This window comes from Polistes dominula, unplaced genomic scaffold (genome assembly GCF_049000335.1).
Source record: "Polistes dominula isolate Pdom_NZ unplaced genomic scaffold, Pdom_raw_medaka contig_20, whole genome shotgun sequence".
Lineage (NCBI taxonomy): Eukaryota > Metazoa > Arthropoda > Insecta > Hymenoptera > Vespidae > Polistes > Polistes dominula.
Window position 1 is genome coordinate 8,061,914 of NW_028301147.1, and position 23,772 is coordinate 8,085,685.

General features: G+C 32.7%; 1 protein-coding gene across 8 annotated transcripts in view; it reads left to right on the forward strand.

Annotated features, from left to right (window-relative positions):
- LOC107074123 (cell adhesion molecule Dscam2) overlaps window positions 1-23,772 on the forward strand; it is a 156,038-nt gene that overhangs the window by 125,631 nt on the left and 6,635 nt on the right. For 6 of the 8 annotated variants that reach the window (XM_089177240.1, XM_089177241.1, XM_015335230.2 and 3 more), the window contains 13 exons: window positions 856-1,035; window positions 1,381-1,528; window positions 2,092-2,390; window positions 5,201-5,349; window positions 6,074-6,228; window positions 10,007-10,188; window positions 15,658-15,966; window positions 16,409-16,705; window positions 20,333-20,468; window positions 20,767-20,894; window positions 21,567-21,995; window positions 22,075-22,359; window positions 23,494-23,771. In XM_089177240.1, coding sequence (XP_089033366.1) covers window positions 856-1,035; window positions 1,381-1,528; window positions 2,092-2,390; window positions 5,201-5,349; window positions 6,074-6,228; window positions 10,007-10,188; window positions 15,658-15,966; window positions 16,409-16,705; window positions 20,333-20,468; window positions 20,767-20,894; window positions 21,567-21,995; window positions 22,075-22,359; window positions 23,494-23,771 — 2,975 coding nt within the window. Of the gene's footprint in view, window positions 1-855; window positions 1,036-1,380; window positions 1,529-2,091; window positions 2,391-5,200; window positions 5,350-6,073; window positions 6,229-10,006; window positions 10,189-15,657; window positions 15,967-16,408; window positions 16,706-20,332; window positions 20,469-20,766; window positions 20,895-21,566; window positions 21,996-22,074; window positions 22,360-22,560; window positions 22,880-23,493; window position 23,772 lie in introns of those variants that run through there. The other 2 variants (XR_016178190.1, XM_089177238.1) reach the window with 2 other exon arrangements.

Sequence of the window (23,772 nt, forward strand, 5' to 3'; positions counted from 1 at the left end):
GGTATATATATTTCGAAGTTTTGTCAGAATAAAACGTTTATTTAACTCTTAGCAGTGGAGGAGATGACAAGGGAAATGAGGGAAGGGAATATGATGTCATTTTCTGTTCTAGAACATACAAACTATAACTACTATTACCTCCTTCTGCCCTTTCACAACGTGGAAGTTTAGAAGATTAAGTTCTTATAGTTAGGCAGTTGAGAGAACGTGCGTGCACGTGTGCGTGCACAGTACCGAAAGTGATGATCATTTCATGACCATACAAACATACACATCTGTCGTGGTTTGTTTAACTTACAATAGCTTGAAATTTTCTTTCTCTCTCCTCCCCTAAACATACTTCAGTAAAACTTATTTTATAGATTGGACAGAGGCCCTTGGGCAATTTATACAATGCTCGGAATATATGCATTTTGACCATAACATATATATATATATATATTAACACTAGATTAACGGATGTTTTGTTCAATATTTCTGAATGACTTACAAACATTGTTTGAATGAAGGATTTAGTAGAGGGTAGGTATTAATATTTAAATATATTTCATTACGTAGCTAAGAACAAACATATATTTTTTAAAAATAATATTTAAGTTTTATATATATGTAGCAAAAAAATTGGAAATGAGTCAAATTAGATTAGTCCGTAAATCTAGTGTTAAATTTAATGAATAATATTCATTGAAGTCAATTACTTTTAACGAAAAAATAACGTTCGAGTTTACATCTCCCTACAAGAAATACACGATTGAAGTTCGAGTTCCATAATAATTAGCAATCTTTATTGGTATGAAGGCGGCATGGTGATAAATAGAAGGGTGAGAGAGTAAACGTGTCCTTCCGAACATTTAGGTGAAACACCAGGCGACTATAGGGAGCTAGGATATAGTGGTACGGAGGGAGCAGGGGTTGCCGAAAATGGGTCCTTGGTGATTCTACGAGTATCAAGAGATCATGCCAGCTCCTATCTATGCCAAGCGAGCAACGGTATTGGACCTGGCCTCAGCAAGCTCATTCGCCTAACGGTTCATGGTAAAATATTCATGTTGCATTGGGTTATACCTATAGTTGCTGTATCTACATCAATTAGCAAGAGGCATCCGAGATATCCCTTCAAATTTCTGTTATAAATAGCTTTCTATATATCTATCTATCTATCTAACCATTTAAATATATATAATAATATATAATAATAAAATATATATATATATATAATTCATTTCTATGTTAATAAAGTATTAAACAAGAAATATAAGACAAGAAATTTGTAATAGTAAAATAATAAATGTATGAAATATTTCTATTTTAATTGTTAATTAAATATTGGATAGAGCTTCAAAGGATGTTATATAATTTGTCTGATGCTTTGGTAAACAGCGGGTCCTCAGGTGACAGTAAGGACGAGGCATGAGTCGGTGAGAAGAGGAGATAGCGTAACGCTACGATGCGAAGCTGAAGGAGACTCTCCTCTTGATCTGAGCTGGCGTGTTCGTGACAGTAGGGTCGATCCTAATTACGACGTTAGGTGCGTATAGAAATTAATCATGCGCAATCCTACTGAGAGAAACGTGTAACGCTAATATATATATATATATATATATATATGTGGGACGAACGCCTCCATGCCAAACTTGATAAGCATTCGTGGAAGGGAACTGGTCGGTGGGCCCTGGATAGCTCAATTGGTTAAAGAGCAGTCGCCCGGAAAGCGAAAGATCCGTGGTTCGAGTCCCGGTCCAGTCCAGTCCAGCGGTCCAGTTTTTTTTCACGAATCTTACATATATATATATATCGTTACATTTCAACTGGAGTTATCTCGATCTCAGGATCTTTGTGTTTCATTTCTTTAACAAATCTATAAAGGTTAAACTTTTTAAAAAAGATGTGTAATTTGAAAACGTTTATTTTATTATAATTAAAATGTCATCGATAAGAAAGAAAAAAAATAAACATCATTCGTATGTTACGATGTCCTTTTATAAAATATTAATGTCTGGAAATTTAAAATTAAATCAAAAGAAAAATTATTTAATTGTTATTAATCGTTGGATTTTAATTTGTTTATTCTTTTTTCTCCACTATGTTTAGATACAGCATAGAAAAAAACGTAGTAGGCGGTCGAGTATTATCGGAATTAAGAATAATTCAAGTCAGCCATATGGACCGTGGCGATTATATTTGCGTTGCTGGCAATGCTTATGGTCGCGATCATGCTACAATCCATTTGCTCGTCCAAGAACCTCCAAACTTTCCGAGGAACGTGCACGTGGCAGAAAAAGGGAGCCGTTCGATTCTCGTAGCTTGGTCGTCACCGCAAAGCGATCAAGACGCGAGTCATGCGAGTTCACCGATCACAAATTATATCGTACAATACAAAGAAGCTCAGGGTAAGTTTCATTTAATCGTAATGAATCATCAAAATGAGATATACATCTACTCTACATTATTCTTATAAAGATTTCACATTATCGATTCATCCCTCATTCAATTCTAAATCTATTTTCGATCAATACTTTCGAATTGTTTCTTTCTTCGTTCTTCGGATTTGTTTGAATGATTTGTCAAATACTACGACACCTCCTATGTATACAATATTTTCTTATACATATAGAAACAGTTTATATTGATTGTACTAGAATACAACAAACACTAGTAGTTCAATGTAATCTGCTGCGCGTGTTTTCCTACGTTATTTTACTTTATAATAATTAATTGAAATATCAAACGTTTTCGAAAGTCAACAAGATATGTAATTGATACGCATGCGTACGTAATTATAATGTAATCACTATAATAATTCCGTAAAGAAATAAAGAGAAAGAGAAATCGATAATTATACAGTTTATCGTAACGTGTAACGAGCATTTACATATTGCTAGTAATAATAAAGCTGTACATAGACGACACGATATAATCATTGCGTTTGATATTCCGAGCTTCATCATTTTATACGCACATGATTAGAGACTTCGTATCATTTCCTTCCTCGTAATGTCCTTTTGTGGGAACACCAGTATTGCAATTTTGCCCGTTGAAAGGCACATATATATCTTTCTGTCTTTATATATCATATATATATATATATATATATATATATATATATATCTTTCACAAATCTCTTTACATAGCAAAAGATGAAAGCCTGATAGGATAGAGAAGGAAGAAGAGGTGTAAAACGACCGATAGATGTTGCAACGAGATGAGATTATATAGCGTAATATTCTAACCTATCTAACGCCGTGAGATCGACGAGGATTCATGTACCACATGAATACATCCGGGAGCCGAATGGGACGGAGATTGAGATTCGATCAAATTATTCTGTATTTTTTTTTCTTTTTTCTCTTGTTTTTCTTATTCTTTCTGCTTGTGTTGAAAATAGCGATACATTGAGTAGGCGTAAATAGTATTATTACCCTGCTTCGTACAACATAATAATATATTGAAAAATATTAAAGTTTCATTAAGTATAATATTTTTTTCGGGATGTTTTTTTTTCTTTGCTATTTTAATATATGCAAAAGAATATTAGTGATAAATTTGATCAGTCGTATTTTTATCGATTTACTTTTTATATAAGTAATTGTTTTTATCAATTTACTAATAGGAATTTCATTTAATTTACTCTATTTTATTTGCTACCTTTATTTATCCAGGAAACATAATTTATATTCCTCGTTAATATACATATCGAAGAACTTTGATGCAATTAAAATATATATTTATATATAAGCATATATACATATGTGTGTGTGTGTATTCGCGTGCATGTAAATGTGCGTAATACGAAGAAAAATGTAATTACTTTAATTACGTGTCGAGGGTTTCGATTTTAACATTTTGATGAGACAATAGCGAGCCGATATAATATCGTATTTACATATCTACATATATATAAATACATAGTGATATTCTACAACAATTTTCGATTGTTAAAATGAGATTCGAATGTATAACAATAACAAATTTTAATTTTACTTTTCATTCCAAATTTTTGTTATTTTTAAGAATGTTTAATTTCAAAGTTTAAACACTATTCATAGAGAAATTCGATTTAAACCGTTCTAAGTTTTATAAATCGTGAGTTTCGTAAAGTAAAAGGGCACAAAGCAAATATACCGAATTCGATATCTCTTTCAATGTTTTCATGAAAATTTTGACAAACGAAAATCGCCGGTTTCGGTTATCTCTATTTTAATGTGAAAAAGATTCTTGTTGTATGAAAATGTAAACCCTTAAGTTCGTATGCTCGTTAAATTTGGATAAATTTTCGTTTGTGTTTAATTAACAGAAATAAACTTTTTTCGTCTAAACGTTGCTAAGATTCGAGTTTAATGCGTGAAACAGGAAGAAAGGGAAATAAATAAAAGAACGATCATTATAATGGTTATATTGACGACAAAAGTGGCACTTTTTTTTTTATTTATAGTTTTTCATCTTACTCATAAACATATTAAATAAGAGTTCGTCCTGGTTTAAAAGAATATTTTTTAGAAACCAGTTCGATTAACTTGGCTCGCTTTCTCAATTGTTCTCTTATTCTCATTTTCACTTACTCTCTCTCTCTCTCTTTCTCTCTTTCTCAGCAATTTAATTAGAAATGTACTTGCTTAAAGAGGAAATAAATAACTACGGTATTTACCGGTGGTGTGAGCTTTTCCCGAAGTTAATTGATATTAAGACGGCACAATTGGAAGTCGAACTCCGAGAGTGACATAAGAAGAAGCAGTTCGCGTAAATTCATCTTCGGAGTCTTGGGAAATGAAGTACGTTTAATTACACTTCCATCAGCGTAGAGAGTAAAGACGCGCTTCGACGCGACGAAGTTATCAGAATTCTACACTACGTATTCAAAAGAAAGAGAACGAGAAAGAGAGAAAGAGAGAGAGAGAGAGAAAGAGAGAAGGAAAGGGGATAGAAATGAAATGGGATGAAAAGCTTTTCATTCAAAGATCCGAAGCAATCCGATAATGGTTTATCGTTATCCTTTTTTTTTTACAATTGAATGAAATAATTAAACATGTCATCGTATATATGGTAATAAAAATGTAACGATAAAATATGACGGATTATATAGTGAAGAGAAGATTATATTCGAAAGAAAAAGAAAAAAATATTAACAAACGGTGGATTAATATTTCAATATGGCGAAATACGTAAAAATGTCTAAGCATTCTTGTTGCCTTTTTCTGGAAAGATGTGTGGCATGAACACAACACGCAGAAGGTGGTAACAGGAGACAACACGGTCGCTCTGGTATCGCCACTAAAACCCGCCACATCCTACCACTTTCGAGTGCTTGCGGAAAATCACCTTGGAACATCAGCGCCAAGCGACATCCTTCATGTCAGTATCAAATCAACGCACCACGCATATGCATACACGTATAAATATACGTACATATATATATATATGGATACATACATGATTACATATATACATGCATACATACATACGTGTACACCTATCGACAATATCGCATTGATATCTATATATACATATATATATATTTTCATTTGTTGTATAATACATTAAAAGAGTAGGTAACATTTTTTTTCGCGGTCGTTATCATCGACACGGTCGTCGATCGTGGTTTCATTTTTTTTCATAAATATCAGATACACCGCTATCATTTCGGTATGTCCAATGCAGACGGAAAAATTCCAATGGCCGATTGCTCTTTCGTGCACGAGTAAAGTTTCGACAACAAGGGTCAAGCACTGGTATTGCACGTGGATGCAAACATTTTTTCGATTATTAATAAATGTTAAAATTGTACTAAACAAGAAAAACGTTAAATAGTATTTGATGAAATATACAGGATCTCTATTTATTGCAATATATTATAGAAATTTTACCTTTAATTGTTATGAAATAATTGTTTTACTTATGGTAATGGTGAACATTATTCAATAATATAATGGTTGATATCGAGGTTCATCGATAAAATAATATTGGCCATTGAATTTTATTCCAAATTCTAGCCATGATATAAAAATAAATCGTATAATTGGAGTTTTTACAATAATTGTTTTTCTCTGTGGTTTTGTAACATTTCGCTTGGGTGCAGGCACAAACGGAAGGCGAGATTCCAGGAGGGCCACCTAAGCACGTTTCCGTTGAACCATTGGGACCGCAGCAACTAAAGATCACCTGGCAACCACCAGATCGATCCCTTTGGAACGGCGAGCTTCACGGATATACCATCAGCTATACCAATCTCGGGTATCGTTATCTCCTTACCACTGTTTAGGAATAGTTTCCAGTACAGTTCGTAGCGTCTAACGGTAGTTAACGGAAGCTTTCCTAGTACAGAATCATGCATCCACTTAAGTTCCAATCGATTAAACGGATTTTATGATTATCCCAACAACATAAATTAACTGAATTGTTTTTTTTTTATATTTTATATAGGAAAATCGTTTATCTATTTTAATCAAAATGGATTGATTATTATTACCGTCTGTGATTTAATTTAATAATCATTCGTTTTTTTCTTCATTTACAAATAGACTCCGAATTTTTTTGTAAGTTCTTGCTTTCATTTTATTTTTTGAATTTTATTCACATACGAAAAGACTAAATAAAATCCATTTTTTTTTACATTCTTATATTAAATAAGAATATATTAACATTTAGATTTATACTTCTATCGAATAATATTATTTCAATGGCGCATATTTGGTACTTGAAAAATTAACATAAGTAACGATGTGTAACTCGACGATAAATTCAAAGTTGAAAGAGATGTAAATTTGAATTCGATTGGCAAGTGCAGCTGTAAATTATTATTCAATCTATCTCATCGATAAGGTTTACTTACTTTGGCAATCGTTGGAAATCAAAGGGATTCGTTCGATGGATAATACAAAAGGGCGATCAAATTTACAGTTAGAAGGATACTCGAATAGGGTTTTCTCTTTGAAATGATAAATCATTTCGTTGTAAGAGTAGTTGTAGACAGGCGGAGGAGAAGATCAAGAGGAGTATCTACTTTTTATCACTTATAAAAATCGAAAAATCGACAAAGATATTCCTTTTAATAGTCCGAAGGTTGAAAATGAGCAACGTCTACAAACTCACGACGGCTTGTTCGGCTTTGAATGGCTAACGAGCTTTTTTATCTGCTTAATTATTGTAACTGGAAAGCCGCCAAGACGATCTCTGCTTCTGAACTTCTGAAAATGAAGGTTCTATCTCTCTGCCAGAGTGGGCACTTGGAAAGTTCCGCCATTAATAAGCTTGTTCGAGTAATCGTCCGTCTTGACGCGTATGGATCACTGTTTTTCGTGCTGGCAAAACTGGAAAACGTTATTTTCTCTTTCGTTACACCTAACGAAGGAGAAAAAGAAGAAAAGAAAGAAAAGAAGAAAAAGACGGTGGAGGAAGAGGACGAAGGGGGGAAAAGAAGGATCTGAAAACATGTTACGGCTCGTTAACAAATAATATTCTAGATAGAAAGGAAAGTAAAATTGTGAGGAAAATGAAAAGATCAAAAAAAAAAATGAAGGTAAACTCGCAAAAGGGAAAAAGAAAGGAAAAAAGAAAGAAATGAAATCAATTTTATTGTAATAATACATGGCGAAAGCTTTATCTGTAATAATACGTTATAAAGCGTTTTCCACTGAATCTTCAAGTGGAAATAATTCAATCTTACTTTTACGATCGAGAACTATGAATGTACAACAAAAAGAGACTGGTTGGGTTAATAATATAGATTTTATCGATTGTTTGACTTTTTTCCGTATTGTGTTGCTCGCTTATTACAATTTTTCTTTTTCAATCTTCAAAGAGTGGACAAAAGGGGGCTTTTTTCAACAATGTAGCGATGAGAGGTAACGGAAAGAAAGATAGATTTATTAGCAGAAAGAGAAAAAGAAGAAAAAAATACAATAATAATAATAATAATATCATCCATTATGGTAACTATCCCACATAACATAAAAACTTTTTAAAATCTTTCTAAAACATTTCTTGGAAAGCTTTAAGTCTTTCAAAACGATTTCTAAAAAATATTTCTACAAGGTGAAAAAGTCCGCGTTTAGAAACTTACTATGGATTTCTAAAAAGGTTTTTGAAACATTTTTAAAAATCTTATCACCATATTTTGCAAAAGGTTTCTAGAAAACATTTTTGAAATTTTTTCAAAAAAGACAATTGAAGGAGCTTCTCTAGCCAGGGCTCACCACCGACCAATCTTCTCTCCTTCTCACGAATGACTGATATTTTTTTCGTGGCGTTGTAAGACTGTGGAACATATTATGAAACAGACCCTCCATCCCGGCTGAGCCCCCTGTGTGGGATTCGTGAAAAAAATTGGACTGCTTGACTGGACTTACTGGACCGACGACGGGATTCGAACCACGGATTTTTCGCTTTCCGGGCGCGACTGCTCTTTAACCAATTGAGCTATCCAGGGCTACCAATAAATACTTCTTACGAATGTCTCATAAGTTTGGCATGGAGGCGCTAGTCCCACAGAAGGTTTTTGGAAGATTTTCTGAAACCTTTTTGTTAAGGCCGGCGATACAAGTAAAATAAAATAAAAATCGAATTTTTTTTTCATAAATAGTTAGTTTAATATCTTAAAAATATGCCCGTAAATTTTTAGAATGAAATTCGCATTATGTATCGATTAAAAATTCATTTAAGTGCTCCGCCTCAACTCGGCGCTAGACGCGAACGCTAAACTTTGAACGCGTTTTTCTCGAAACGACTTTTTTCAAACTAACGTACAAGATAACTCAAAAAGTTCTCAACCGATTCTTATGAACTTTAGCACACATTTTCTTTATAGTATTAGCTTCTAGTTGAATTTTAAAAATGCCACCAAAATTTTAAAAAATTGCCATTTTTGATCCAAAAATCGTTAAAAAAAAGGGTCAAAAATCGGACTCTTTTTGTCTGAGTCGTGCCAATTTACGATTTTTTGACTTTTTAGTTTTTCCTTAGTTCAACTAGAAGATACATGGTTTATTAACACGCTCCGATCCTTTTTTTTTAATTTTAGAGTGCTTTAACTAAAGCTAAAAATTACCATAATTGATGCGTTTCGCCGCGAGGGCCTCAGAAGTTTGGTCATTACAGCGGCCATTTTGAAAAAAAAAATTTTTTTAAAATCGGATTCTTATATTTTTATAAGTAACGAATAAACATGCTAAATTTCAAAACGATTCATTTATTCCTTCCATTTTAAATAAGCCTCTGAAAAACGGTCAAAATTTAGGCGTTTACGTGTATCGCCGGCCTTAAAGGTTTCTATAAATATGTTTGAAATGTTTTTGACATATTTTTCATAATATTTTTACAAACTTTTTTGAAATATTGTGTGAAATCTTTGCAAAAGGTTTCTGCAAGGTTTTATTGTAATTTTTTTTCATCAAAATTTTGCGAAAAATTATATTTTTTTGAAAAATTTTGGAAATATTTTCAGAACATATCGCAAAAGATTTCAAGAAAGTTTTCAAAAATGTTTTGAGAAATATTATTTGCAAGGTTGCTACAAGATTTATAAAACGTTTTGAAAAAATGAATACTAGAAAAATTTTAACAACCTTTCTGCAACATTTAATGAAATATTTTTAATAATATTCTTACAAACTTTCTTGCAATATTTTATGAAATCTTTTAGCATGATTTCTGCTAGGTTTCATGGAAATAGTTTCAAACATTTTAACTACTCTTTCAGTAAAATATTTTAGAAATATTCTTGAAATATTTTTGTTAAATCTTTTATGAATCCTTTTCACAATATTTTAGAATGATGCCTGCAAGATTTCTGAAAGATTTTTTGGGAATACTTTACGAAAATTTTCGCTGAAAGATTTCAAAAGTTTTCGTGTTATGTGGGATGAAAAGGAGAGAATAAGGGTTCCGGGGTTTCTTTCTTTCTCGCTCCAGTTTGTTGTAAAATACCTTGAGGCGTTTCGAAAATTTGCTTTTGGCGCCTCGTTTTATCTTTCCAGCCCGGTAGACAACGTTCCTCCATGCCATTTTATTTCAGAGGAGATGATCAATCGGTGAATACTACGCGAGTGGGTATCACAGGAAACGGTGACGGTTCCTACGATTACAGACTCACCGGTTTACGGAAATACACTCAGTATAGTATAGTTGTGAAGGCATTCAATAACAAGGGAGATGGACCTGGTTCTGATGCTGTCATGGCACAAACCTTTGAAGATGGTGAGTAAATGTAGCTATTGGGGATATCGCTTTGCCAATAATTTTTCTTTTTGTATATATTTTTTTTTTTATATTTTATTTGCTTTCATGGCTCTCTTTTTATTTTTTTATTTATATTTTACACGAAGCATTTCAAATTTGCCTGTACTTGTTTCTCGTATTTAAATATGTCAGTCATAAATTTTATACTTCAATTAAATCATGGAAACCCCATAATAGGTCTTCTTATCCGAAATAATTAAACGTTTTTGGGAAAGTATATTAAAAAACAATTTTATTATATATCAAAAATAGTAGTTTAAGGAAATAACGAGGTTATATATAAATTCACAAAAGATAGTTAAAATATGGGTACGTTCAAAGTCGATATAATAATAGCACGAATAACATAAAATCTATTATCAAAGGATAGAAAGAAATAAGAACAGATCTGCGAGCACTCATTGTTCCCTTTTTTATAGTTTTCAAAAAAAATCGTTTTCCTTTTAATCCTTTCCATCAATACAGAAACTCTATCTTGAGATTAGATAAGCCTTAAAACTTCCGTCTCAGAATTTACAACAGTACAGTAAGGCAGGTATTGAAACGAAACCAAAGAATATTTTTGTAATATCTGGAATAAAATCTCGTACTATTACTCGTCTTTTGTAAATCCATATACTTCATACCATTAGTTGAAATATATAATTATACCCTTTTTCATATTTAAATGGATTAATATTTTTATTTCGGAATTTAGCTAGCTATTTCACGAGTTAACAGATTTTGATAAAATAATGCTAAAATATATTCGTATATTTGTTTATGTTATTACTACTGAAAGTTATCCAAGTTAATGTGGTTATTGCTTCGTAAATACTTCTACCTTAAATTTATTATCCTAGACACTTATTTTTTTTTCTTCAGTTTTCTTATTCCTTTGTTATTTTATTCAAAACGTTTCATGGTGTGTTAAATTTATTTCTTAGTATATATATATATATATATATATATATATATATATATATATATATGTATGTATTTACTTACGTAATTAATATTTAAATATATGTATGGTATAAAATTTTATAAAATCCATAAAAAGAGATTGGATATTTCATTCAATACGTAGAGATATTACGTAAAATTAATAAATCCGGGAAACATAAAGCTTCACTACGGTAGAATCTTTCATAAAAATCGTGTTACCGAAGAGAGAAAAAAAGAGAGAGAGAGAATGAGAAAAAAAGTATTGAAAGAGAGGAAATATTAATATAAAAATACCAACGGTATTAAATATACAATAAACCCAGCAAAAGCAAATCTTTCCTCCCTCTCCCTCTCCCTCTCCCTCTCCTTCTCCCTCTTTCTTTCCTTCTCTCTCTCTCTTTATATATGATATATATATATATGTCGCAAAGAAATAATGAAAATTAAGATTTGATCAAATCTCTAAAGTAGATGATCAATTCACGGAAGATGTTAAAATAAAAACTCTATGGGGTAATTTCCTTGAAGAAAGTAAATGATTTGATCAAATCCTTTGAAGTGTTTTAGTGGCAAGATGAAATTAAAAAAATCAGAACCCGCACAGCTCTATAAGAAGTCACAAACCAACAACATGTTTTAATAAAAATGAATGAAGACTATTATTTATTAATTAAATTCACTAAATATGTTTAAGATTTCACTAAAAATATCCTCTTTGTTTTTAAAAATATCAACTTAATTATATATTTCTTTTGTTAATTAGATCCGAATAAATAATTTGTATTTTAATGACTATTGTTGTATTACCTTTACATTAGTAATTACATTTAATAACGCATGGTTTATTAAATATATACTTTTAATATCTAAACAATATTATTTCATCTTTTCATTAAAACAGTTAAGGGATTTAATAATTCCTTTTTTTTTTAAATCATCTCATAGAGTTGTTATTTTAATATTTTCCGTGAATTGATCATCTACCATAGGGATTTGATCAAATCTCCATTTTTATCATCTCTCAGCAACATATATATATATATATTTGTTATTTTTTCTCTTTCCCTGGAGGAGTAATTTTATGTTTCGTTTTGATATACTTCCATCGATTCGAAAATAAAGCTCCACGTTAGTCGGCTATTTTCGTATATTTCTCTTTGAAGCTCGTTCGTCGATAGTTCCCGAATAAAATTTATTGTTATCGGTAGATCGTATTACACGAAGTATTTAATCATTAATACTACAATGTATTGATTTGTATTACCTAATCAAATTATATTGAAATCTAAATAATTAAAATCGTTCGAAGGTTCATCATTTTTACGGGAAAATATTGATATTCTATCTTATTATCAACGATAACGGAATATAATAGCAATCAACGGAATCCAGAAAAGAAAGATCTCATATCAGATCGTAAATCCCAAGAATCCGTAAGCAAGCATCTAACGATCAACTGAATGAGCCAACCACGAAAAAGCTTCAAGTAGGGTGTCTCTTGGATCAAACATTACGAGAAACGTTTTGTCCCCATGTTTAAGTTCACATTTCGCTTCGTTCTATCTCGATATAGTTTAGAATCTAAACTTTAGATGATGGCATCATCTTGGGTCATATAAAAATTTAGTATAACAATCTTTGTTTTATTTTATTTACTTGTCACATTACACGTTTCCATTGGTATAAAACAAATTTTATTACAGATATTAAATCTCACTAATAATATATACAAACACACGCACACAGACGCCCGCACATGTATACATATTCATTTTTATAAATCTCTTTTCAATTTGATTTCGATAAAGCTTTAGTGAAGCAACTCAGATAGCTTCAAAAGAAATTTCTACTCTATTCAAAGAAAGCGAATCTACTTTTTCCGATAATGTCTTTTTTCCTATATAAAACGATACTTTATCCGAACGATAAACTTGCAAAGGAATCAATGATAATCTTAACGCTCGTATTCGAGAGAGGAAAAAAATACATGCACTTACACAGAACCTACACGGAAAGAAGTAGAAAAAGAGTAACTCTGGTTTGCAAATGGGTCTGTTTAACTCCAGTCGTTTGTCTTTCTCCACTACGGAATATTGTTCTAACAGAACGGATAATTATATGCGCGGTTTTCCACGTGTCTCGGAATAAAAACTTTGGATTCCTCGGAAATATTCGTTGGTCATTTCAAGTACACGTTAATTTTCTACTTTCTCTCGACCCCTTAAAAAAACCTCTTTTCCACTTACTTCCTATATCTTTTTCTCGTTTTCTCATTTCTTTTTTACTCCCTAATATCCTAAAATATTTTTTTTTCTTTCCTTTCTTCCTTTTCGTAAATTTTAAATTACCATCGACTGCTCGAATTTTCGGTACAATTTCCCTTCTGATTTGATTATATTAATAACTATTCGCATAACGTTAGTAAAAGTTCTCGAACGACCTCCTTCCCCTTTCTTTCATCCCCCTTCCTCTTCTCCTTCTCCAGTTGTTCTCAACAGGGGGTGAAAGTACGGTAAAGGTAGAGATGGGATTCCATTAAAGTTGCAACTACCGGTGACGTTACTACGATACGCCCACGAGCGTTACATTCTTACTTTAGACGTAGTACGTTGGATAGCTTGTTCTCGTAGATTCATTTCGATCTCAAATTCATTTATTTCCTTTAAGCTATTTTATATATATATATATATATATATATATATATATATATATATAACCATTAAAAGATTTCTAATTGTTGGAAATTATCTTACGCGTAAAAGTTACCCTGTATGATATTGCTTTTGCTTTCTAACCAGTCATTTGCAGCCTAACTTCGACTTTGATCCAAAAGAGTTTTTATCATTGGCCTAAACTATATATATATACTAGGTTGTTCATTAAGTTTTGCAGTTCGATAGAAAAACACAATTTTATGGTTTGAAATACACTTTATTATTCAGTATAGTCTCCCTGAACATCAATACACTTTTTCCAACGAGATTCCAATTTATGGATTTCATCCTTGAAGTGAGAATCTGGAAGGGCTGCAAAATACGCTTCCACAGCTGTTTTGACCTCATCATTTGATAAAAAACACTTTCCACGCATGATTATTTTTAAGTCTGGAAACAGATGAAAGTCGCTAGGGGCCAAATCTTGTGAATACGGTGGATGCTCCAACAATTCGAACTTTAATTCATAGATTTTAGCCATTGTAAAAATGCTCTTATGACACGATGCATTGCCCTGATGAAAAAGGATTTTTTTCTTCTGCAAACCGGGTCTTTTTTCACAAAATTTTTCCTTCAGCTGGTTTAAAAAGTTACAATAATATTTAGAATTTATTGTTTTACCAGTTTGAAAGTAATCCACAAAGAAAATTCCTTTCGCATCCCAAAAAACTGATGCTGACACCTTCTTGGCCGATTTCTGGACACCAACTCGTTTCGGAGCCGAAGAACCAGGTTCACACCACTCTTTAGCCTCTTGTTTTGATTCAGGATCATTGTGATAGACCCCAGTCTCATCCATAGTGATGAATCGACACATAAAATCCACTTTATCCTTTCGAAAACGCTCTAAATGTTGCTGAGAAAGTCGCATTCGAATGTGTTTTTGTTCCATTGTTAGCGAATGCGGCACCCATTTTGCACACAGCTTTTTGAAAACCAATACTTCAGTCAAAATATTGCTTACACTGACCAATGAGATGCCTAGGGCTTCTACTAAATCTTTTTCAGTCATTCAACGATTTTCCAATACGACAACCTGTATTTTTTCTACGATTTCCGGTGTTGCTGCTGTTTTTGGACGTCCTTGACGTGGATCGTCTTCAAGGCTTGTACGACCACGTTTAAATTCAGCAACCCATCTTTCTACTGTACTAATTGAAGACGAAGAGTCCTTATACACTTTCAACATTCGTTCATAAATTTCCTTTGCTTTTAACCCTTCTAAAAATAAAAATTCAATTACTGCACGATACTTGATTTTTTCCATTGTAAAAAAATACTGTGACACGTCGATACTAAATATCTTGTAAACAAAGAATGAATTGACAGATTGAAATGAAACTTCACATACGTTCATATGAAGAGTGTACCAACATAACAAAAAAAAATGTAGGCTAGTAGCAACGCCCTCTCTTATCGAACCGCAAAACTTACTGAACAACCTAGTATGTTGAATAAACTTTCACAGAATCGTAGTAGTAGTAAAGTAGGAAAAACATGGTTTTCCAATATTCTTCTATCTCTCTTCTTTTTCATTTTTTCTCTTGATAAAGCTTATGTAAATTTTGTATCAAAGATTATTTCGTGGAATATAAATTCGATTGATTTACGAATACATATGTATGTATATACACATACGTTTTTATGTAAAAGAGTTCAGGAGAAATAAGTATAACTCATGTAAAAGAAGGAGGAGTTAAGAGAGGAGTTTAGTGGAGGAGGAGGAGGAGTAGGAGAAGATCGTAGAGGTACAGAAGCAAAATTTACGATATACGATTTGACACAGTTCCAAGCGCGCCACCGCAGAACGTGGCTTGCACTGCTTTGACCGGGCAGAACATCCAGGTGACCTGGAAACCACCACCTTCCGACAAAGTTCACGGGGTCGTGCAAGGATACAAGCTCCTGTACGAAGCAGCCAGCGGCATCGCCTCCGAATCACAGACTGGTCGAGAAACGAAAATCAGTCATGCACTTAGCACAGTATTGCATGGTTTAAGTCCTTACACGAACTACACCGTTCAGGTCCTGGCATATACACGAGCTGGGGAAGGTGTCAGCAGCAGTCCTGTCTCTTGCACTACCGAGGAAACTGGTAAATCATTAGAAATAATTTTAATAATTATAATAATAATAATAAATTCATATAAATATTATTTTCATTCGAATAATATTGATTTTTGTTTTTATTACATTTCTTCTTCTTAATATTCATCGAACGAATCAGTTAATTCATTTGGAAATATTCCTTATTCGACCTATTAACTATTTCAAGTGTGTAATCTAAAATAAACTGTGATAGAGTTTACCTAGAAACTATTCTTGAAGTAGTTAATTTATCTATTCCTATATGCGTATATAGTATATAGAACTTACAGGAATAAGAGATTTAATTCTATTTCTCTGTCAAATAATATTTCTCTATGTTATTATCTTAATTAAGCAATTATTAAACATATTTCATTTATACTAAAATTATATGATGTAATCGTTCATAAAATGAATTCAATATGCCGACGATCATGTGATTATTACAGTTCCGGATGCACCGGAACGTGTAAAAGCTGTATCCAGTGGGGAAGATTCGGTAGTCATATCTTGGCTACCACCTCGTAGACCAAACGGCGTTCTCACCAAATACACCGTTTTTATTCGAGTTTTGGATCAAGGCCAGGAAGTAAAGATCAGTAAGAATCCAATGTCTGCACAAAGCTTGCATCATGAGGTGACCGGTCTGAAGTTACGCGAATCTTATGAAGCTTGGGTCGTGGCCTCGACTAAAATGGGCCAGGGTACTAACACTCCGGTCATCAAACTTCAACCAAGCACTACTGGTAAGCAAGCCGCAGGCATTTTTCCAGAACTTCCTACGCAAAATACATTCTCTTATACTATATAGAGAGAAAGAGAGAAAGAGGGAGAGAGAGAGAGAGAGAGAATTTGTTTAGAAGCCTTCGCTCGAAACTAACGTGTTAGAGAATAATCAACTGTCTTCGTTTTATTCTTGTTAAACGAGTAAATTAACTTCGAGAAAGAATATGTTCGCTGTTGGTATCTCGATTTTCTTTAAAATGAAATCTCAATGTCTATTTTACTGGACTAACGCTAACAATAATTTCAAAATTATTATCTTATAAGTCTTGATGTTTTCTTCTTTGAGAAAAAATATATTTTATAAACATAACCAAGTAATTTGTTTTAAATAATATGTATTTTTCTATAACGTCTAAGATGTGTTTTATTTTTATTAACAAATTTATTAAATACAAGTTTTCTTTTTATATATATATATATATATATATAGAATATTTTTGATATATTATATATTTAATAGCTAATGTTTCACGATATTGATCATGGGTGATCATTTTTAGCTAGTTGTCACCTATACCATGGATTTTGATTGTTCTCAGTCCTATGGTCCATTAACGTAGTTTCCAAACATTTACTCGAATATATAACGTTTCGTAGCTCGCATTACAAACGTGAATCAATCAATTTGTTAATATTCTCCAATATATATGTGAAAAGGTATATAAAAATATATATTCTAATATACGTTGCAATTTGTATAAATAGTTATTTTTTTTACATTAAATTGCTAGATGCACTGAAAAAATTAAAAATAGAAATGAAAAAAAATCATGTGTGCAGATCAGACGTGTTAGAAGTGAAACCTTCAAAAATCTAAGTTTCGAGAATATGAGACAAATGGACAGTTTTAAGAGTAAGATAATTGTAGAATTTATTTATTATAATATTATTACCATATATAATAAAGTTCACAGGTATGGTCTCTGTGTGGAATAGCTGATAAAAAGTGCACTTTTGCAAATTCAAGCAATAAAAATGGAATGCTGAATGCGATAGTTATAAATAGACATCAAAATCGTAGGATGTTTATCAAAGGAAATATAATTCGTCAGAAATTAAGTAAATATAAATAATCCTTTTTTTGAAACTCAGGTATAAAATTTTTTTTGTTAGTATGCTTTTCAATTTCCCGTTTTTATCTACATTCTTGCGCTGTATAACAAACATTTTAGGATAGATGAAATAAAGACATTACGAAAAAAATATGGAAAATACTACTGGACTGAACAAAGGTTCTGGTAAAATGCAATGAGAGATCTAATAGAGATATTCTCTAGAAATGTTTTTTCAACTCTATAGCCTGCCACACTTCGAGACCCTTATTATTTATAACATATCTCGTCTTTATTCTTTGGACCACAAACTTATATTTTTAAATACTCTCGTCTAAATAAAGACCTAAACAACGAAAAATTTAAAAAATGCATTGAATCCTATCGCTCTCTCAGCTTATCGAACTGTATACACTACGTCTCAAATTTCAGCTCCGTGGTGAGCTCCACCGGTTCACGCTGGGCGTTCAACATCTTAAAAATGTTTTTATTTTATTGAAAAATTAGTATAAGTTTCCTAAATACGCAAATATCATAATTTATAATATAATTTTCATATATGCATGGGTCAGTACATCTCTTTGGATATTTTTCATATAAAAATCAAATTTAATAGACATATTTTATCTTTAGGTATCAAATATATTTTATAAAGAAGCAAAATATAAAAATGTGACAGTAATTTACTTGCTTTTGAATGGAATTTGTTAGCTGCTCTTCATTTATTCCACAGTATTCTCTAATTCTTTTTCTCTGACGTATCTGGTAATCCTTTTTTTTTTTAATATTTCAGACAATACAATTATTATATATTCTATGTACTTCATAATTATTTATTATAATATTTGCGAAATAAAGAATTTAATATAAATTTTTCAATAAAATAGAAACATTTTTAAATAGAAAAGATATGACACGTTGTAAAAAAAAACTATAGGCATGAATATTATCGCATCGATAATAAAGATAATAAATGTAGATGGAATTTCAACAGACCTTCCCTGTTTTTTATAATTCTTTTCTCATGATAAAGAACCGACCTTGGGGTGTAGGTAGCTGACAAAAACTAATATTTTCAAAATTCTATCCATCAAGATGGAATGCTAAATGCGATAGCCATAGATAGAGGCGAAAATTGTAGAATATTTGTCGACAGAAAGATACGCCGTCCTAATCCAAGTAAATATAATATATATTTTTTTGAAACTCAGGTAGATGAATTTTTTTTCTGTTACACTTTTCACACTTTCTGTGAATGTGAGATATCTTTATCATGGGTTAGCATACACAAGTATTTATTTTTGTGTTGCAACTAATAACTGTAGATGCCGTTAAAGAAGGGAACAATTGTGGTAGGATCTTTTTCGTTTCATCGGGTTTTGAATTACAACGATTTTAAAATCTATTTCTATTTTCGTTGTTTTATTTTATAATATTAAAAATTTTTTTAAAAATTTATTTTCTACATTTTTTTTTTCTATATTTGTAAAATAAGTTATATTATTTTATTCTTATTGGAAATATAAAGTAAATAAGGTTTATTTGTTTTTGTAACGTGTCTAGTTTCTTCTATTTAAAAACTTTTCTATTTTATTGAAAAATTAGTATAAATTTCCTAAATACGCAAACATTATAATTAAAAAACATATCTTTGGATATTTATAAGAAAAATATTCTACAATGTTGTTTAATTTTTTTTCTCTGATGTATTTGATAATCATTTCATTTTTTTGTAAAATATTGCAGACAATACAATTATTATATTCTGTATATTTCGTAATTGTTATTTACAATATTTGCGAAATAAATAATTTAATATTAATTTTTCAGTAAAATAGAAACATTTTTAAATAGAAAAGAAATACCACGTTTGGTAAAATAAAAACAGACCACGCACCTTCTTTCTTTATTTCGACCGTCGGTTGGTTTGGACCTTATACTTTTGTCGCATACCTACGTGCTTATCTCTGTTTATTCTTTTACCTTTCTATCGCTCGTACCTACAAACATTTCGAGTATCGAAATAATATGTGTCCACGCTTTGTAGTATGCAGTCGCGCACAAACACACACATATAAAACCAGGAGCGATAACTACAAAGCATAGCATAAAGAAGAGACCGAGAATAGGAAAAACTGTATAGCTATATTCCGTCTCATTCTCTCGCAGGCTAAATCCTATATGTTTGTCTTTTTTTCTCTCATTATTTAGTATAGCAGCCGTTTCATAGCCTCGTTACATAGCTCCGTTTCCGTTTCCTTACTTTTCAGATCACTCCCATTCTAAAGAAGTTTTCACTTCAAAAATTAATTTTCTTCCCTCCGGACGAAAAGCGTCAACTTTTCTCCCGCTGTTCAAAACGAAGTTGCCGCTTTCTGATTACGTCGAGCAGAAAAAATGTATATTCACCATGGGCAGTAAATAAGAAAGCCTCAGAGTATATATAATATAATAACAAACATGTGCTCTGAGACATTTCTTACTTTACCTCCCTAGGTGAGTAATATACTAATTTCCTATATTATTGTTTATTAGTTCCAGCTGCAATAATATCGTTCGGTATTCCTATCGTTGTACCATGGAGAGTCGATGTTAATATGGCGTGCCTCTCTGTTGGAAATCCACGACCTACAGTCGAGTGGAGACGAGCTGACGTGAAGCTGCATCAGAAGTAAGTAGAGGCATACTTTTCAAATCACTCTACGAGCGATGAGCAAAGTTCTTCGCTCTAAAGTAATCCTTTAATCTTGTTAGCGGTTACCTCGAACTTTCGGCATTATTTTAACGGCCATTTCGCTATAGAAAATAATTTTACACGTTACTTCGAAAGCCGTTAATGAAGCTGATGGACGTATAGAAATATCGAGAAAAAGAAAAGGAAAAAGAACAAAAATAAAAACTAAAATGAGATCGTTATCTTGTTAATACGAACGTAAAAAAATTTGTTTGTTCGATTATTATTGTTTCAGATATGATTTTGGTCCAGATAATACTTTGACTCTGAGGAACGTTCAAAGGAGTCACGAAGGTAATTACTCCTGCCATGTGAAGAATTCTCTTGGGTCTGACGAGATTACGTATACATTGCAAGTACAAGGTAAGTAATATTTTCATTTAGGTATATTAGCGAAAACGAAGTTATTTTTTAGGAATATCGATTTAGTTGTTTTTCTTTTCTTTTCTTTTTTCTTTTGAACTAACTTTAAAACTTGAAAAATAAGATATTTGTATAAAAATCAATTTGGCTAAGTCAAGATAGAAAATCCGTATACAATCAATTGAAAGTGGAAACTCGTTAAAACTTTAAGTTGAATGGTAAAATAGTCTACTTCTGCCAATACTGCGATGCATATACATAGCCTTTGATGGTAATCTTAGTGCACACAAGAAACACTTGAGGGGTTTTAAAGCTGAACCACGAGATAGGTCATCATAAGGTTACGTGTCGTCTTCCGTTTGCCATAGAATAAGTTCACACATATAAACAATACAAACATAGTAGAACTGATACGTTCTCGAAAGACGAGTGGAATATTCTCTTGTCTAAAGTCGAGCATTCTAGCGGACACGAAGTCTCGCCCGATTCGTGTTCGCAGAAGGATGGATTGAAGGTGGTTGTTGTATAATACTAGTCGAGTTGAGTCGAATTGAGTCGAGTTGAGTCGAGTTGAGTCAAGTCGAGTCGAGTCGAGTCGAGTCTGCATTGCCTTCCGCCCTTGTTTCGTCGTCGAACGTCGGACAAGTTCTAATTGGTAAACTTTATGCATAGTTCCACCGACTCCGCCGACGCTTCTGGCAACCGGCACAACGACCGACGCCGTTCAGTTACAATGGAAACAGGGAGACAACGGTGGTGCACCCATTAAAGGATTTCTCTTAGCTTATCGTCGTGAATTTGCTGAATGGGAGGAAGTGCTGCTCGACCGAAGAGCCAGTACGCATCTTCTCGAGGGTTTACAATGTGGTACCAGGTATCAGTTCACTCTCGCTGCCTTCAATAAAATCGGCAGCGGTAGTGCTAGCAAAATTGAAACTGCTAAGACTAATGGCTCAAAACCTATACCACCTTCTAAGCATCATCTTATCAAAGTTAATCAAACCGCTGCGAGTTTAGAATTAGCTTCCTGGCAAGACGGAGGCTGTCCGCTTCTTTATTTTGTTGTGGAATATAAAAGACCACCTGGCGATTGGTTGTTAGGTAAGCCATATTGTTATTCTAGATTTCAATAAACGTTAACAAGCTTTTCAGAAAAGTACACCTCCCGTGTACATTTCAGTTGAGAATAATTTACCAGCCCAATTGAGATATACCATCAATAATCTCGAGAGCGGAACGAACTACGAGCTTCGTGTGACAGCTTACAACAATGCGGGATCCACCCAAGCCGAGTACTTGTTCAGCACGCTGTCACAGAACGGCAACACCCGGCTGCACGAGGACCAACCCCAGGAAGCTGAAAATACGCCCCTATATCTTGACGCTCACGTATTGGCACCTAGTGTCATCTCGGTTCTCGCTGTAATCCTAGCCGTGGCCGGTGTTTGTTTTTGTTTGAAAACTCGTAAGTATTGTTTTCTTATTCATTTATTTTTATCCTAACCAACTTAAACAAATGACGTATTTGATATCCATGGGATTATGGGTTGGAGCTCGTAGAATGTTTTTTTTTTCATTCCTTTTTATTCAATACAAATTTTCTATTAATTTGTAAATTTTATTGGCAAATGAATTTATCATTATCTTTGTTTATTTTTCTCCATAGTTCTCAGTATCGTACGTTTCGATAGAACAAATCGATTTGCCAACGAGTCAATGAGAAGTGCTACCGAAGTTCATAAATCGACGTGTCGATAGGTTGACTGTATACGTACACGACCATCCCATCACCAATTTGCATAAGCCAGAGGGAATGCTCCATAGTACTCCCTTCCTCTTTACCGCTATCCAAGCCACTTGTCGCACAGACAAGAGTAACCAAATATCGAAGAGTCGTACTCCAATTACGAAAGAGAGGAAAGTACCAAGCTTTTAAGAGTTTCTACTCCTCACCGTCGTTGGGATTTCACTTGAACGAGTGGAAGGCAAGAACGACCGAAGAATTTCTGTAAAACTCACTTGACTTTCCTGTCTCATCGGTTTTTACTTAAACCAGACGATGCAATATCATTGATGCATGAGTTTGGAAACCTTTTTCTTTTTTTCATTCCTTTTTTCTACAATTTCTTTAACTAATATGGAAAGTGAATTTAACATTTTGACAAATACTTTATCTTCCGTAATTTTTTATAATTCATTCCTATATAGTTCAGAAATATTTTTAAACTCTTTTATGAAATTCTAATCCTACAGAAATTTATATACGTATATATTTCCTACGTATATCACCGTTTCTCTCATGGTTTCAAGGGACTACGATAGCTACCTAATTATACATTACTTCGGTCGAGTTAAATAATGCAGTAGATTCGGCCGTAACTTCGCACCGTAAACTTTCCTACGTCATTGCCTGTAATAGTTTCATGAGGGCTTTAAAAGCGTGGATGGCATTTGAAATTAGAAAACACGATGGCAATATCCGTTTACTAGGATCTCCTCTCCCTTTTCTTTGTTTCTTTATTTATTTCATTTTTTCAAAAATTATATTTTTAATTCTCTAAACGTATTATAATCGACGATTATATTTCGTTCACTACAGATCCGGAAAGATCAGGGGTCGTGAATGATCCAAATTCACAAACACAGGTAGCTCTGGACAATAAACAAAATACCGAACAAAGGGAACAATATTACGCGACTGTAAGGAAACCTGGACAACAATCACCACCCTGCCGTGAGGTGAGCGCCCTGAAACGCATACCAGAATATCCTGAAGACATTTATCCGTACGCGACCTTCAATGTGCCCGAGCAGGAAAATCCAACGCGACAAGCATTCTTCTACGAACGCAGCGAGACGATGCTTCAGGGTGCTCAAG